Below are 19,079 nucleotides of genomic sequence, written 5' to 3' on the forward strand. Positions count from 1 at the left end.
CCCACCTTCTGAAGCCTTTTTCTGTCAATTTGTCCATCTGATCCTCCATCCAGATCTGCACCCTTGATGGAGAGATACTGAAATCATTTGGAGAAGAGGCACTCTGGCCTTTTGGGTTTTCAGCATTTTTTCATTGATTCTTTCTCATCTTCGTGAGTTTGTCTAGTTTCAGTCTTTGAGACTGCTGACCCTTGGGTGGGGTTTTTGTGGGGGCCTTTTGTTGTTGATTATGATGCTGTTCTTGTCACTTTCTGCTTGTTTTTCTTTCAACAGTCAGGTCCCTCTTCTGAAGGGTTGCTGCAGTTTGCTGGGGACTCACTTCAGGCCCTATTCATCTGATTCACTGCATGCCTGGAGATGTAACTTAAGGAGGCTGGAGAACAGCAAAGATGGATGCCTGCTCCTTCTGGGACCTCTGGCCTCAAGGAACACCAAACTGATGCCAGTAGGATTGCTCTTGTATAGGGTGTCTGACAATCCCTGTTGGAGGCTCTCATTCAGTTAGGTGGCACAGGGAGCAGGACCTGTTTCATGAGGCACTCTGTCTATTAGTGGAACGGGTGTGCTTTGCTTGAAACCCAGTCGTCTAAGCTGCCCGGATTCTTCAGAACTACCAAGAGAAGAGGCTAAGTCTGCTGGTCCACAGAGACTGTGGCCACCTCTCCCCCTAGGGGCTTGGGCCCAGGGAGATCCGAATTCCGTCCCTGAGTCTCTGGCTGGAGTTACTGGAAATCTGCCTCCCTTGGCTGGCGGGGGAGGGGGCTCCCCTTTCCCATGTGGCTCTCAGGTAGGCTGCCGCACCACACTGTTCTTCCCTCTCTCCATGAGTCACGCCAGCCTTCTAGTCAATTTTGATGAGAGAACCTGGATATCCTGGTTGCTGGTGAAGGATTCCACTGTCAATATTTTTAATTTTATTTTTCTAAAATTAAGCATTACTATTATATTTTAATCAAACAATGATAATGGCAATCATTCAGAATAATACTCACTGAGATTTGTGCATGCTGTCAATATGCATTTACTCTCCAATTCTTCTTGCACTATATGTCTTCTTTCCAAGAAGTTTTTAAAATGAAGATCTATTAGTCATAAACTGAGTTTTATTTCTCTACTAATGTCTTTATGTCACACTCATTCTCAAATGACAATTAAGCTTGGTATATGCTACTACATTGGAGAGTTATTTTCTCTTGAAACTTGGAAAACACTTTTTCTACTGTCTTTTGACTTCTGCTTTTACTGGTAAAAGCCAGCTGTTCAATTTGTTATCCTTTTGTGAAAAATTTGTGTTTTGTCACTGGCGACTTTTAAGATCTTCTCTGTGTCTTTGGAGTTCTGCTATTCTGCCAATATATCTAAGTGTGGCTGTCTATTTATCTTGATTTGTATAATAGGTTACTAATGTGGCCAAAAAAAATTCTTCCCACCTTGCATCCATATCCTTGCAATGTGATATCATGGAGCAACCCTTCAAGAGATGAAGTCTATTTATTTATCCTTTGACTCTGGATTTGGCCCTATGACTTGCTTTGGGCAATAAAACATTAGTAAATGTGATCAAGCAAACAAAGCCTTGAAAAGCATTAGTACTTTAGGGATTGCACTCTTCCTATACTTGGAAACCCAAGGCTGACATGTAAATAAGCTGAGCTAGGCCACTGGAGATGAGAGACCATGTGGAGGACAACTGAAGAACAAGAATCAACAGCCAGCCAACCCCCCAGAGAGGTGAAGAGGCTCTCAGATCATCCTGCCACCTGCTGGCATGCCAATTAACCACAGACATGGGAGAGAGCCCAGCAAGTATCAGCTTAGCCAGGTCAAAGCAGAAAAAAAATGGCTTTTGAGCTAAATAAAATGGCTGTTCTGATGCCTCTATGTTTTCTAAGTGGCTTCTTAGATAGCAATCAACAACATATAGTTTTATTTCATTGTTCTTTCAGTAATGAGAATTAATGTCTCTTATCAAGTTTAGAAAATTCTTACCCATTATACTTGTAATAGTACCCATAAACTTTATCTCTGTTTATTATTTGGAATTTTCAAATATATATGCATATATAGATATAATATATTCCTTATAATCTTCCTTAATTTTTAAATATATGTATATAATAATATTCATATCTAAGAAGCTATCTATCTATCTAAGCTATCTAAGAAGCCACTTAGAAAACACAGAGGTATCAGAATAGCCATTTTATACAGATACACATACATATACACACATATTAAACAGATACGTAAACTTTTTTAATATACATGTATCTTTGCTATATTTTAACCTCTTTCCTATTTTCTTCTCTTTATCTCTGAAGTACTACTATTAGTTTAATTACTTTAACAATATTTTCCATTTCACAAATGCTCTCCATACCTGTGTCTAATCTGTTTAGCAGGTTCAGTGAGGTTTTTGGTTGTTTTTTTTTTTTTTTAATTTCCAACAACTATATCTTTCATTTTTGGAAGTGCTTTTTAGTTCAATTATCTCTGGGCCTACTTATTGTCTCTAGTCATAATACATTCTTTATTATTTTGATTCTTCAAATATTTTAAAGAGAAGTTTTTAAAAAAATTTTTTTTAAAAAAACATTCCTTATCCGCTGATTTCATTTTCTGTAGCCCTCTGAGGACTAACTGAGCACTTTTTTGTTTCTTTCCACTGTCACTCATGATAGCTTTAGAGCTCCTATTTTATGGACTTAATCTGTGGGCATCCTTTGAGGTGTACATCAAAAGTGACTTTCTCCAAAGATAATTTGTATTTTCTTCATCAGGACTCCCAGGGTACATAATCCAGGGCCAGGGCCACTTTAATATACTTTATTGAGTTTCATGGGTAAAGTAAATCTGGGTTTCAAGTCTGCAACACTTCAAGTGCTGTGGTTTACTAGTTCTCTGGGAAGTATTATTTTTTCTTACCTGGAGATGAGATGTAGACAGGATAGTTTCTGGATTGCCTCCCTCTGCTAGATAGTGGACTGACTTGACTTTAAAAATTTCCATTCCAACACTCATTCATGCATGGGATCTAAGTAATTCCTCCCATCCTACAAAGATGGTTGAAATTTAAGGCTCTAACTGAAATTTTCATAGATTGCTGGTGGGAATGCAAAAAATGGCACAGCTACTTTGAAAAATGGTTTAGCAGCTGCCTGTGAATTTAAACATACCTTTATATACAACCCAATAATCCCATATCCACACACTTACCTAAGTGAAATCAAAACCTCTGTTCACACAAAAACCTGTATGCAAATGTTTATAGAGGCTCTATTCATAGTTGTTCCAAACTGGAAATAACCCAGATGTCCATCAACTGAAGAATGGACAAACAAACTATGATACATTCATACAACAGAACTGGAATACTAACTCAGCAATAGAAAACAATGAACCACTGATACACATAACAACTTGGTGAATCTCAACATACAAACTTATGTAAATATACACACACACATATATGATTCCATTTATATAATATTCTGGTAAAGGCAAAACTACAGGGTCAGAAAACAGACCAGTGGTTGCTAAAGGCTTCGGGCGAGGAGAAGGGTTGAATACAAAGGGGGATGGAAATTTTTGGAGGTAAAGAAATGGTTCTTTATCTCAATTATAATGATGATTATAATACAGCGTAGATTTTCCAAAACTTGTGACACTGTACATTAAATGGAATGAATTTTCTTGTATGTAAATTATACCTTAATTTCTTTTTGTATTTTTTTAATTATACTTTAAGTTCTAGGGTACGTGTGCATGACGTGCAGGTTTGTTACCTAGGTATACATGTGCCATGCTGGTTGGCTGCACCCATCAACTAGTCATTTACATTAGGCATTTCTCCTAATGCTATCCCTCCCCTAGCCCCCAACCCCTGACAGGCCCCGGTATATGATGTTCCCCGCCCTGTGTCCACATGTTCTCATTGTTCAGCTCTCACCTATGAGTGAGAACATGTGGAATTATACCTTAATTTTTTAAAAATTAAAAGGAAGGAATCTAAGGCTCTAAGTTCCTGGTACTGATATCCCTCTGGCTTTCTCTCCCCTCCACATATTTGGTCCCCAAGGAATTCCTTTCATATAAGTACAATGCTGAATTTTAAAAGGTTTTTGGGATATTTTATCGAGCATTATAGGCATTTTGAAGCAGAAGGATTTTTAGAATATCTGGTCTGCCATATTGCCAGAAGCAAAAGTGTGTCATTCTTTTAAAGAACAAGACTGTCTTAAAATTTCATGGCATTTTTAAGTTTTTCAATTTATTTTGTCACTGTATCCTCATGTTTTTGTGAAGTATAATAATGCAGTTATTTTTTAAAAATTTTTGGATGCAGGAGATACACATGTAGGTTTATTACACAGGTATATTGCATGATGCTGAGGTTTAGAGCATGGATGGTCCAGTCACTCAGGTAGTGAGCATGGTACCCAACAGATAGTTTTTCAACCCATGGCGCCCTCTCTCCTTCCCACCTCTAGTAGTCCACAGTGTCTATTGTTCCCATCTTTGTGTCCGTGTGCATTCAATGTTTAGCTCCCACTTAAAAGTGAGAACATGCAGTATTTGGTTTTCTGTTCCCAGTAATGCAATTAAACCAAAGCTCAAGGAAGCAGAGATTTAGTTTTCATATCTCGACATCTACTCTAAACTGAATTAACATATAATCTGAGAAGGGAAACCAGTTTGAAGATTATCCTAAATCCTTCAGAATTGGGAGGTCAACGTTTTGAGGTCATTTGCATTCTGGATCATCCATACCTGGCAGCAAAGTGAACTGGATAATCTTGGCAAGTCACTTAACACTCTGCCTGGTTTCAAAGCGCCTACTTCATAAATTCTTAGGACAAGTAAACCAGTTTATTCATGTCAAGCACATAGAAAAGCATGTGTCACAAAGTAAGTGTTCAATAAACATTAGTAGTTATTATGCCATGCCCTTCCCACTAATGTAATTATAAACGCATCTCCAATAACACGGAAAATTGAGCATTGCCTATATATGTACTTCAATAAAAAGAACGTTAGTGCTTACTTTGAATAAGCCATGCTTTTGGTTGCGCTGGCCAAGCCATAAATTGATTCCTGGAGGAAGGTTGGTATCTGGAGGGTCTATCACACGCTCATAAATCCTGTAAAGACAAAGAACACAGTTACTAATAGAGAGGCTCAAAGCAGAACCAAAAGGTACATATGCTGTTTGAAGTACGCATGCCATTAGCTGCTGTATGAAGAGAAGCCAATATGTGGCACACTTTAAATGACAGATAACACAAATGCAGAGATCTAACACTTGGACACATCATCTGGGCCCCTCCTGTTTTTGTCTCCCTTCTGGCAGGGGAGGGAGGAAGAAGGTGACATTTTTGAGTGTCCACTCTGAGCAATGAACTGCCCACAAACTCTGCGAGGAAAGTGGTTTGATACACATTATAGGTGTGAAAGCTCAGATTTAGGGATTATAAATGAGTCAACCAAGTGAAGACAGCAGTGAGTAGTAGAGTTGGGATAAGAACCCTTATCCGCCTGGCTCTAAAGCCACTGTACTTTCCTTTGCACCCTGCTATTCCCTGGCTTTGGTTTCTTTAGCTCCTACTCATTTCTGTAGTAATCTGAGAGAATCCTTTAAACAAATAGATTGCAGCTGCCTAGATGATCATGTTTTTAGTCTACAGAACCATGCAGCTTAAGTCATTGTCCAACCACCAAATATTTATTGAGCACTTCTTACCCTCTAAGCTCCATACTAATCAACGGAAAATAGAGCAAGAAACCAGACACACAAGGTCCTACTCTCATGGAGGAAAAGTAAGGTAAAAATTCTGTATATGAAGAAAATCCTCATCTAATCCATACAGGCACATAACTAATACAGAAGAGGTCAGGGCCCTACCTAGGATCTTTGAAGTTTCTAACAGAGCCTACCAAACAATTAATGTCTCAGTTATTCCACCCTACCAAGGTCCAGTTAGTTAGTCACAAATCTTTTATTTGTGTCCTCTTTAGAAATAATCCCTGAAACCACCCACTGATCATGAGCTTCCACCTCACCCCTGGCAAGCACCTCTCAGCACCGGATGCTCAGAAGATTCTGGATGGGGTGAGATACAGTGATCTGTAAATGAGAACTATGTCCATTTCTTGCTTTCCTGAGTCCTCGTTGAGGACTGAGCAACCGCTGTGGAATCATTCCTAGGTGTGTCCAGAGGTAGAGACAGCTCATCAGTCCTCCCTGCTGTGATGGAGCTGACTGCCTCCTGCCAGAGGGTGATGTATTCCTCCGGTGGTTCTCACAAGGAAAGTGCGGAAGAACTGAAAGACTGTCCACTTGTGTCAAGGAAAGTGAGTGATTGTGAAGTTGCTGCGGTTGGGAGCTGTCACGCTGCAGCCTTATATCTTAGCTGCACAGCCCATTACTCTACTATTCCCCACTGGAAACCTGCTGTTTCCTAACGATACATGCAAGGTTTTCAGCTGGCAAAGCTCCAAGCACATCACGTCTTTCTCTACTAATTATCTTTCCATTATAAATGGAGGCTCAAAACATAATCAAGAAAAAATAAGTTTTCCTAAAAAAAGACAGAATGTATTTTCTTCAAAGGAATCTAACCTTTTTTGTATCTTAGAATGAACGATTTTAGATGAAACTATTTGTCAAAACTGCCTTAACACAGGAGCCGGATACATACTTCCTTTAAAATTTTTTTCCTAATATTAGTGGTAAAACTAGAAACAAGGCAAATTTACAACATAGGAGATATGCATAAGTTATAGATCAGCTTGAAATAATTTACTACAGTCATTAAGGGTGATGAATATGCAAGTTGTGAAACAAGGGAAAGTATATACAAAATAATTTTCACTGGAAAAAAGGGAATGCAAAATTATTTATGCCCTATAGAGATAATGAGGCACAAACGATGTTCAATGTTGGTAAATACCAGAAGAGTCCAGAGACAAATGGAAATCACTGTATTTGGGTGACGAGGCAGAAGCATAATTTCTATAAGGTTATTTTACTAATAAATTGAAAATGTCAAACTATTTAACTTAACCTCAATTTTAAAAGTTTTGCCTCTGTCACAGTTAGACGAGTTTTCAATTCAAAAGTTTATTTTACATATTCAATATGCTAGAAGATAAGCTCCAATGAGCAGAGTAGGCCCTTAATCAATATTTATTAAATGCATGAATTAATTAAGGAAGAAACAATCGAAGAGATCAACTTCCTATGCTACCTTATCTTGCAAAGCATAATAGCTCCGTGTGCCTCAGAAACAGTTGAAGAAGCAAACATCTGAGGCCTACCACCATCAGCTAAAGCAGGGTGACCCAGGGCACATGTGTCAAAGTGGTGTTCTCATGTCCCATGTCACACAGCCCCCGCAAAGACACCATCCTGATGCCAAGGAAGGTCTGCCGGATACTGCCTTCCTGGCAGCCCTGCCAATCTGTTCCAATCTGCATTAGGGAATTCTGTGCAGCAGGTGGAATCAACAAATAATACAGATGTATCAACATGAAGAGAGTTTAAAAACAGTATTTTTTTAAAAAGAAACCTTGCTGAGGAGGGAGGAGGAAATCTAATCATGAAGAAACATCAGATAAACCTCAATTGAAAGACAGTCCACAAAATAACTACTTGTGGTCTTTAAAATGTCAATGTCATGAAAAATAAAGGCTGAACAACAGTTGGAGATTAAAAGAGATTTTAAAAGACATAAAAGCTACATGCAAGATGGTATCCTGGATTAGATGCTAGGGCAGGGGGAAAAATCCCATAAAGGATATTATTGGGAAAATTTGAATAAGATTTGTAAATTATGTAATAGTATTTTATTGATACTCCATCTCCTGATTTTGCTAACTGGGCAGTATATACTTAAGTGAATGTCTCGTTCTTAGGAAATAGGCACTGAAGTATTTAGGGGTAGAGGGTAACGATGTTTACAACTTAACTCTCAAAGTGTTCATAATAACAATACTGTTTGTATATATATATATCTCTATGAATACACACTTTCTCTTCCTTCCAAATAATGCAGAATCCTGGCAAATATGATTGTTCCTTGTATCACTCTTATAAGTTTTCTGTGAGCTTAAAGTTATGTTAACATTAACAGCTTAAAAAATAGAGAAAAAACCAACAAGGTCCATAATGTATGTAAACTAAAAATTCACACATGCAAAAACAATATTATCGATTAGCTAAGGATATTCATACAATTTTCCTATCACAGGCCTGGTGGGAATGGTGAGGCAAGAAAAAGGTGAATGAATGAAACAAGAAAGGTGCATGGCACAGACTAATGCTGATAAGATAACACAAACTAAGAAATTGAATTATCACATTCCTACATGTACCCCTACAGAAGGGAAGCTATACATGCCAGCCAAAGTAAAATCAGAATCTTAGCACAAAGGCGGCTGGTCCCGGAGGGACAGTTTGGGTGGACTGGATAATGTAAAAAGGCAGGTAGGGCACAGTGATCTGTCACTTAAATCCAGTGTCACCCAAGTCAACTAAAATGAAAAGTAAAAGCTAATACAGTGAACTCCTTGCTCTCCAGTGTGGTAAGGAAATGGAACTTTCTGATGTATAGGGTATTCTAGTTAATGAGGTTTCCTTCACATCAGCAAATAGCTGATTGCCTACAATGTGTATGACACTGTGCTGTGCTGTGCTGTGCTGGCTATGGGAATACATACAGGCAAATTTAGAATGGGCAAATCCTTGTCTTTAGATCTAATGCCTGAGACAGACACATGTATGGACAAACCTTATAATTCAATGCATTAAATTAAACGTTTCCTGGAAGCAGAAAGGAAAAACAAAACAAAACAAAAACCAGAATTCTGCCTGCCATAGAGAAAATTTTCCAAAGAAGGAGACACTGCACTGAGTTTTGAATGAAGAATAAAGTGGAGCTGAAAGAGCAGACATAACAGCCAGCACCTATACGGCACTTAATGTGTGCCCATATTGTGTATCGAGGGCTTTCAATATGTTAATGTACTAAATCCCCATAACAGCACCCTCAGGTGGGTGTTCTTGGTATAGCAAGGTCAAATACCTCATCCATGGTTAAGCAGCTTGTGAGTGACACAGCTGGGATTTGAAACCAGATCCTATAGTCTATACTATTGACCACCTTGCTCTACTGCCTCTCTAGACAAGCAATGAAGGGCAGTTCCAGCCACAAAAGCCCCAGCCAAGCCACTATTTATCGAAGAGTTAAAATACAGGAAAACGAAAATAGTAAATGATTTGGTAGAATTTTTACATCAACTCTGAACAAGAGAGGACATGATTAACATTCCCTGGGATGTCTTCCTGTTACAGACAGGTTTTTTATTTCCTAAAAGAGCAACATGAAAAGCTAACTCATTCAAATAAAGTAAAATTCCTAACTAGATTTACTTATCAGAAGAAAAAGGGGAAACAAGTTCATGTGTCAAAGCATGAAGGCAAGACCGGTCAGCTCTCCTGGAACCCACTTTGTTTTCCTCCTAGATTCACAGTTCTACTACACTTCCCAGCCTCCCTTGAAGTTGAGTGTGGCTATGGAATGGGAGTGGAAAGGCTGTGCCCCACTTTTTTTTTTTTTTTTTTTTTTTTTTTTTTTTTTTTTTTTTTGAGACGGAGTCTCACGCTGTTGCCCAGGCTGGAGTGCAGTGGCGCGATCTCGGCTCACTGCAAGCTCCGCCTCCCGGGTTCCCGCCATTCTCCTGCCTCAGCCTCCTGAGTAGCTGGGACTACAGGCGCCCGCCACCGCGCCTGGCTAATTTTTTGTATTTTTAGTAGAGACGGGGTTTCACTGTGGTCTCGATCTCCTGACCTTGTGATCCGCCCGCCTCGGCCTCCCAAAGTGCTGGGATTACAGGCTTGAGCCACCGCGCCCGGCCGGCTGTGCCCCACTTCTAAGCTCGCCCCTCCACCCCACACAAAATAATTTAAAAACTCCCTCAGGTATCTTCCATGCTGTCTCTTTCCCTTTATCTCTTTGCTTTTTCTCCCTTTCAGCTGCCTGGAGAAGACTGAGGGCTAGGGGGTGGACAGAGCTATAAGACAGAGATTCTTGAATCCCTAAATGATGACATCAAAGGCCACCTATCAACTAGACACACCCAACCGGACTCTATTTAAATGAGAAATAAACTTCTGCGAAGTTAAGCCACTGAGAAGGAGAGGATATTCTGAAGTTGTGGCTAGTATCATTTACCCTAAAAAATATACCACGCTGAAAAATAAAAAGGTAACTGTTGTCTTTTTCATGCCCACAAAGCCAAGAGGTATCTTAGATCGTGTGGTATAGCAAAGATAACATAAATTTGGTATTAAATACATTTGGGTTCTTCATATTGCAGTTCCGTATTCTACTAAATGCATGACTTTAATCAAGTAATTTAATTTCTCTGTACTTCAATTTCCTCATTTAAAAAATAAGGATATTACTGTTGACTGTATGGATTGTCATGAGGATTAAACAAAATACATTACATGCCCTTGGCACTTAGTCGGTGCTGACATTGTGTAAGTCTCATGGGTACCTAAGAATGCAGAGCTGCACAGGTCATGTGACCCAGTCCGGCCTACTTGCTGTAGCTCTCACCAAATGGACCCACTGAGATGGGAAGTCTCAATATCTTAGATGCTTACTTATGCTTTGAATTTACAGTTAAAAGAAATGACATCACTATCACAGGGAATTTAAGGGCTTGATATTTCAATGTTAAAATGCAAGAACTCATTGTCTGTTTTGCCATACATTTCCACAATTATGAAAATTTAAGTCTTAAGTTTCTTTTTTCCCTTAATAAACTTTAAAGCTAGAACAAGCTAATATGTAACAGAAAAAAAAGCATTTCTGTTGCTGTTTAATCTGATATTATGGAGAAAACTGATGATCTATTTAGATACTAAACTTTGCATTAAAACAGAATTTTTGGATAAAGTATACTTTCTACGAATCCTAGAACTGCAGTATTTTTATTATTGTAGTTTTAAAGTATCATTTTTTCAGCTTTCTTTAACTCTTTCTGGCCATAAATCGTAAACTTCTCTATGTAAATTACTCAAAGTTCTAAGCAAATATCTTATTTCTTTTACATTCTTCCAAAAATATAATCCTTTGACATTTATAAAAGTTTTATTTTTGTGGAAAGTTAATCATAAACTCACACATGATTGAAAATAGGCTCAGGCAACAGGAAGAGATGGAAGAAACAATTTATAAGATAGTGTGCTTAAACACACTATCATCAACGCCCCCCGCCCCAACACACACACACACACACACACACACACACACACACACACACACACACACACACACACACACACACCTGGGCATCAATTAGCTTTTGTGAGTAAAATACGGCAGCACACTATTCTTAACACTTTCACCCACTCCAGTAGTAAGCATTTTCCTAGTCAATTTGGGATATTTAATTGGATTTAGCCAATTTATGAAAAATGTTTCTGGAAAAATGAAAACAGCAGTAAGCAGAGGCCTGCATTTTAAGTTCTCATCTAGGACTACCCTTACATTATACATTCTTTATATATTATTTTTATGCATTCTAACCCCCCTATATGTTGGTTATTTCCTGATCTCTCAGAACCTCCCCATTTGGACGATCCATTCAGACACATTCTTCAACTCTTCAGCACATAACACGGTACCTCCCATGACCCACAGGGGTCTCCAAGACTCTGGTCGTGGCTGGCCCTGCCTTCCTAGATCACCTGGCTAAGGAAGGAGGAAATAGCTTTCCTGGTACCCTTGTGCCCATCATATCCATCCTGAAGTTGTATGTGTACTTCCTGACTGCTACTACCACCAATTATCTTCTGAGTCTGGAGGAAATGGAACAATGACCACAGCATTCCTATATCTGCTTAGATATCTCCTGCACTAGACGCCCTCCCTATCCATCCTAAATAAAGTAACTCCTAACCACCTGGTCAGTCTCCATCACTTAGCTTGCTTTACCCAGCACACTGTAAGCACCTTAAGATAAGGAGCCTCATCTGTCTTTTTCAAATCAGCATTTCTAGTATCTGGAAGAGAACCCAGCCAAATTCATACACTGAATGAATAAATGAATGAAAGTTCTCTGACTATATTCAGAATAGGAGAACTATAGTCAGATAGCTATAAAAGTTCTACTATGGCAAAACTTGAGGAGGAGCAATTTGCAACAATTAATAATCCAGACGAGAAAAATAGTCAAACGTGACACTTTACGTTATGCTAATAATCATGAGATCCATGAAGTCAATGAAGATGAGTGAAATGTAATAACCCTTTTAAAGTGTCCTCTTCCACCATCCCTACCTTGTGAGATTTATACAAGAAGCACAAAAGAAAGAGCAAGATAAACCCCTCTCACTGTTTCTCACCCAGAAAAGAGAGAGAGATAGCAAATTTGAATCTATCAGGCAGACAACTCACTAACAGGGAAACCAGAGAGACGTATTTCAGAAAGAGCAGGAAAAGCAGTTGGCAACTTGAAAATTAATTAGATCAAATGGCATCTTTTTTGAAAAGCACATGATTTACTGCTTAATCTGATTACACTGAAATCAGTCTAAATGTACCACATTCCTATAGGCTATCAGATGTAAACAATGCATTTGATCTCCAACCATCAAAAATTTACCCTTTCTTTGGGCTGCAGAACACTCACTTCCCATTAGACATGTGTCTGAGGCTTTGTATTCACTTGAGCCATTACAAGGTGCTGCCTATTAAGATGTACTGGGAGAATTACAGGAATTTTGCATGCCATTAGTATCTATCAATATTTTAAAGTGTAAGTATCTCATTTCTAATATCATACCATGCAACATTAAACATCTAGTCAAAAGTAAAACCTGCTTGAGAGGAATGAACAAGGCAAAGAGTAACTGCCACACTCCGTGTCAAAGCCAGTCATTGATTCAAGGGCTCACATTAGGAATTTTCTTCCCAAGGTGCAACTTCTCTTAATTCATGACTTTGGTTTAAAACACCCTCCCTAACAAGCGTCCTGTCTGCTTAAAAGACTAGGCGATATTCTGTGCAGAACTTGATTTTCTCATTAACAGATAAAGCCCTCAGAGCTAAACACAAAACAATGTGGTGGTTCAACAATACTACTTATAAAGAAATATTGGATTTTTATTTACCTGGATAAAGGAAAGTTTTTGAAGGGACTCCACAGTACCTTTCCTAATCATATAAAAGAATAAATTTCCAATATAAATCATGTGAATTGACATGTATTATGCCACTATTCAATAAGACAATATGAAGCCCAAATGAGACAGTAAATGAAGAGGTTTACCTTGGGCTTTGCCAAGAATTGAAGAGAAGCTCTCATGCCCTTGCTGAAGAGAAAAGTTGCAATGACCTTCCTTAGCTACATAGAGCCTCATCTTTACTGCCTTTTAGCTGGCATTAGTGAATCTCAAGGTGCTCCTTGGAGAATTTTTCCTATACAGAACGTAAGTTCATTCCCACCCTTTTTTTCTCCGCAATATGGTAATGGGTGAAGCTAAGCCCCTCTTTGGGCCTTATGCTAAGGGGACATAACAGACCCTTTCCCCTCTTAGCCTCATACGAAAAATGTGAGAATTATAACTTTCTTGAGCCCCACTAGAAAAGCAGAAGTTACGATGTCATCAGCATTATTTTTGGCACCAACAAATATTGAGCATTCATTCCATAGGCTGTTACACTCTTCAGAGCAGGTCCTCAAAGCTTACTCACTGTGACAGGGTGTTTTGCCAGTCGTGTACACTGATGAGCTGTCTGTTCAATTCCATATTAGGCTGCCTGGATGGTATTAATTATCTGCTCAAATGGAACACACAGTACATAGGGCTGAAACCAGAAGGACATGAAAGGAACGGCCCAAAGAGTAACTCTGTAGTCTCCTCCTGCCAACCTGTTTAACAAATCCAGATGACACTCAGAAAATGACAAAATGACAAAATTAAAAAATGCAACACAGGCATTATATCAGAAAACACAGACTGTAATGGGGAGAGGGACGACGGGGATAAATACAGTATGTCCCCAACAGGTAAGGACTGAATTCAAGCTGAATCCACACAAAGCACAGGAAGAAGAGCTGTAACAAGGCTCAGCGAGTTCCTTAACAGCTGTCTGTAAATACAAATGCAAACAAAAAAGAGAAGGCGCAAAGTTGAAATCTGCAAGGAGATGCCTTTGCTGTGTTAAATGAGAAGGCAGAAATGTTCAAATGAGATCAGTAAACACTGCGGGAGGGAGTTTGCCAAAGCAGGGTGTGGACACCCTCCTCAGAGAGGAGAGAGGCCTTTTCAGAGATCAAGCCTGCGTGTGACCTGCTTCATCCCCTTAGGAAACCCTTGTCAGGTTCATGCTTTTTCTTGCCCAGCAACTGAATTTTACTGTTTTCTTTTTCTCTCCTCGTCTGTATCTCTAATGATAATAAGGGTGCTTTTTCTTCTTAACCATATTTTATGTCCCTATCATCACTCTTTCACTACTTCTTACCAACCTTTCTCTGCTTAAAATTCACGATCCAGATATCATTCTGAGATGATTGTGATTATGTACCAGGGTCAAATAACCAGCTCATATAAGTCTGTCCTAACTAGCATTTGTATCTGTGATTTGACAAAATAATAGAAAGTATGCTTCACTGTTTATTTTTAATTTTTTAAAATTTTTGTGAGTATACAGTAGGTGTATATATCTATGGGATACATGAGATGTTTTGATACAGGCATGCAAAGAGACAGGGTCTCAAACTCTTGGGTTCAAGCAGTCCTGCCACCTCAGCCTCCCAAGTAGCTGGGACTATAGTTGCATGCTACTATACCTGGCTAGAATATAGGTTTCTTAAACATGTCGGAAAATTTGAAGCTGGTGTGATGGTTTCAATCATGACAGATTTAGCACAACACCATCAGGATTAAAAGAGATATTAATAGCCAGGAATTAGGGCCAAATCAAAAGAAATTTCACATGGAAAAAATAAAAGGGTCCAAACTTAGGGTAAATATGCTACTGAAAGACAGAATGTGAAATCTAAGGGTAAACGGAAACACATATTTAAAAAAATTTTAAAAACACACCTTTTTGGTCAACAGTGAGCTAAGATCAGCTGTCAAAAAGGATGTTGTGATCTTAAAGTGTACCATGAGAAGAAAGTAATTATCTCATTTTATTCTGAGTCAATCTGTCCAGAGATAATCACATTTAGTTCTAGGAACTTCTCAGATAATAAACAGATATACTTCAGAAGGAATCGGAAAAGATTGTGAGGACATTGTGAGCCAAATTAAGTGAAGAACAGTTGAAGGAACACAGATGTTCTGTCTGAAGAAGTAAAGATTAGAGAGGTCATAATAAGGTCTTCAAATATTTGGAGGACTATCATGTAGAAGAGGAATTGAACTTGCTCTGTGTAGCACCAAGAGGGAAAAGTGATACCAACCGGTGGAAGCTATAAGGAGGCCCTTTGAGCTCAAGATAGAAAAAATTTCCTAGCAGTCAGAGCTATAGCATACAGAGGGAAGGGGCACTCCTGGAAGGCAGTGAACTTCCAGTCTCTGAAGGATGTTTCAGCAGATGATGAAGGACAATTAGCAAGCCTCAAACTCAGAGAGATGGAGAGGCACTGCCTCAAAATTTTTAAGAGCTGCCTTTGAGTGAGCAACTCCTATAGCCCAAAAGTTTACAGACTTTATAATCCTTGCAATAACCCTAAAAGGCAAGCATTGCTATACTCAATTGACAGATGTTCACAGAGATTAAATGACTTGCCTAATACTATTCAGTAAATGGTGAATTCTAAATTCAAATCCAGTGTAAACTTCTGCCATGCCATACTGGCTTAAAACCCTCAATGAATTCTGCTATTAAAAAGTCTAGGCCAGGCAAGGTAGCTCACACCTGCAATCCCACCACTTTGGGAGGCTGAGGTGGGTGGATCACCTGAGGTCAGGAGTTCAAGACCAGCCTGACCAATATGATGAAACCCCGTCTCCACTAAAAATACAAAAATTAGCCAGGTGTGTTGGCATGCGCCTGTAATCCCAGCTACTCAGGAGTCTGAGGCAGGAGAATCGCTTGAACCCGAGAGGCAGAGGTTGCAGTGAGCTGCGATCATGCCATTGTACTCCAGCCTGGGCAACAAGAGCGAAACTCTGTCTCAAAAAAACAAAAAAAGTCTAAACTCAGGCCAGGTGCAATGGCTCAGGCTTCCAATCCCAGCACTTTGGGAGGTCAAGGAGGGTGGATTGCTTGAACCCAGGAGTTTAAGACCAGCCTGGGTAACATAGCAAGACCCCTATCTCTACAAAAAAAAAAAAAAAAAAAAAAAAAGTTAGCCGGGCATGGAGGTGTGTGCCTGTAGTCCAAGCTACTCCAGAGGCTGAAGCTGGAAGATCCCTTGAGCCTGGGAGGTCGAGGCTGCAGTGAGCTGTGATTGCATCACTGCACTCCAGCCTGGGCAACAGAGTGAGACCCTGTCTCAAAAAAAAAATAATAAATTAAAAGAAAGTCAAATATTCAACCAGTGGGTTACACAAAGAGCATCAGTCAGGAAAAGATCATTAGAATACAGCCAGAAAATTCCCATTTGTGTCTTACCTTTACTTTCATGTTTTGTGACTTGGGACAAGTTACTAAACCTCTCTGAGTCCTTGGTTTCTTCATCCATAAACCTTTAATAACAACATCTACACACAGGATTTCCCGTAAGCACAAAACATCATCTGCTTTGTAAAAGTACTTTGAAAAGTCTAAAATGCTTTTCACAAATGAAACATTATTAATGTTTTTAGGTGAAATCAATGCCTTTATCTTCACAGAATAATCTAAAAGATATTTTAGTTTGAAGTATTTTCAGACAAAATACCAAAAACCTCATTGAGACCACTTGGCTCAACTGGTTAGAACACAGTACCTAGTGTTAGCTTCACAATTTCTGTAAAAGAGGAGCTTAAAAGCCACAATCTGATAGGAAAGAGAGGGGAGCATTAACCTCTGAAATCACTCTCTAGATGGTGCCATTGAGGGTACATCAAGACCACAGTCATCGGTCCCATCTTTTCCAGGGGTTCAGAGCAAAATGTGCTGCTCCTAGTGTTCAATTATACCCCAGGCTAGCTGCCTCCAAAATATTTGCTGATGCTCACAAGTGGGTGATAAGTTAGGGCAAGCCCATATTATTATTCACCTAGATGAAGATTCAGATATTATGTTCCAGTGATAATAAATCAAAAGACCGCTGCTCACATAAAACAGACATTGGTAACCAGGACTCTCAGGGTTGGAAAGAACACTGAAGGCCTTCTGATCCAACCTCTATCTGCTACTTGTTATATTAATCTATAAGAATCCGAAAGCCATCTGTCATTCAGTGAGCATGTGTGACACTCTCGTGTAATAGTTTAAAGCTTCCCAGCGCAAACAAATGTCTCCCCAAAGGCCTGATGATTGAGCATTCCCAAACAATCCATATGAAATATATCAGGGACTAGCAGTTATGGTAAGGAACACAGGAATTATTTTGCTCCCTCTCCATGCAGTCTTTGCACAGCATAGACTACACACACACACACACACACACACACACACACACACACACACCTCAAACACTGCCATCTCCACATTCAGGCATGGATTAGTATTCTTTGACTTTTTGACTTTTTCAGGACTTTGAAAACCACCAAAGGTCCCTTGACAATTCCCAAACTTTACTAGGCAGTAGGATAGCCTCATAAGCTTTTCAAAAATACAAATTCATAGGCCCCTCACAAAATCAGACTTATAGGTGCCAGCCTGGCCCCATGTGGCTCACACCTGTAATCCCAGCACTTTGGGAAGCCAAGGTGGGCAGATCACTTGAGCCCAGGAATTCCAGACCAGCCTGAGCAACATGGCAAAACACCATCTCTACAAGAAATATAAAAATTAGCTAGGCACGGTGGCATGTACCTGTGGTCCCAGTAACTCAGGAGGCTGAGGTGGGAGCGGGAGAATCACCTGAGCCCAGGGAGGTTGAGGCTGCAGTGAGCCCAGATTGCACCACTGCACTCCAGCCTAGGCAACAGAGTGAGACCATGTCTCCAAGGGAAAAAAAAAAAAAAAAACAATCTCTGTAGAGGCCTCATTTGGCATTATCTGCCCTTGAGCAGCAGAGTCAGGCTTGACTGGGAGCTCCTGCCCCAGCCCCCACTACGGCCAAGCAAGCCTATGATGGAAGTAGTTGGGCCTCTTCTTACGGCATCTCCCAGGCAAAGTAAGAGGCATAGGGAGGGGATTTTCCTCTGCAGGACCATTCCTAGAGGTTTTTCTACATGACTGAAAAAACAAACGAGAAAGCAGTACTAAGAAAAGAAAAATTCCTACAGCGTCCCACCATTTTCAAAGCATTATGAGGAAATGAAAGAGTTCTCCTGACTATGCCCATTAATAACAGTTGTTTGGATGATGGATGAATAGACAGATTAGATAGACTGGACAGATAGATAGATACATAGATAGATAATATATAGGCAGGCACTTGTAAATCTATTTTGACAAGAATAATATTATATCCCTGTCCTCCTAGAGCCTGCATCGTTGGGCAGATGAACAGCAATACAAATAAATAACTTTATTTATTATAAAATTAAAGTGAACTGAATATTCTCCATTTGTCCTGGCCAGATATGCTCTCCACCCCTCTTTGCCTGGCTTTGAGTTACAGGAGACTGATCTGTAGCAAAAGTTCCTCTCCTTTTGGTTCCACTTGGTTTCAGTCAAAGGGAAGTACTAGCAGGAGGGCAGGAAGGGATTGAGGTTGGAGTACTAATTAATTAACATATTAAGGGCATAGAATAGTATTAGCTGAATAATGGTAGCCACTTCTATTAAGAACAAAAACAAAAAGTGAAGAAGGTCCCTAAGTCCCAAGCGGTGCTTTAATTTTTTTCCTCTTTCTCTCAGCTGCTGTCTACTATCTTCCCAATATAAAAGTGCCAAGACAAACTTGATTGTTTTTTAATCATGTTTACAGAGAGGACAACTTGTGTGCCTTGACTT

General features: G+C 39.5%; 1 protein-coding gene across 3 annotated transcripts in view; it reads right to left on the minus strand.

Annotated features, from left to right (window-relative positions):
• Window positions 1–19,079, minus strand: part of LOC105487015 (neural EGFL like 1) — a 934,667-nt gene that overhangs the window by 704,616 nt on the left and 210,972 nt on the right. For all 3 annotated transcript variants that reach the window (XM_071074963.1, XM_011750278.3, XM_011750280.3), the window contains exon 5: window positions 5,045–5,141. In XM_071074963.1, the coding sequence (XP_070931064.1) occupies window positions 5,045–5,141 (97 nt within the window). The remainder of the gene's footprint in view (window positions 1–5,044; window positions 5,142–19,079) is intronic.

The sequence above is a fragment of the Macaca nemestrina genome, chromosome 12 (assembly GCF_043159975.1).
Source record: "Macaca nemestrina isolate mMacNem1 chromosome 12, mMacNem.hap1, whole genome shotgun sequence".
NCBI classification, from domain to species: domain Eukaryota; kingdom Metazoa; phylum Chordata; class Mammalia; order Primates; family Cercopithecidae; genus Macaca; species Macaca nemestrina.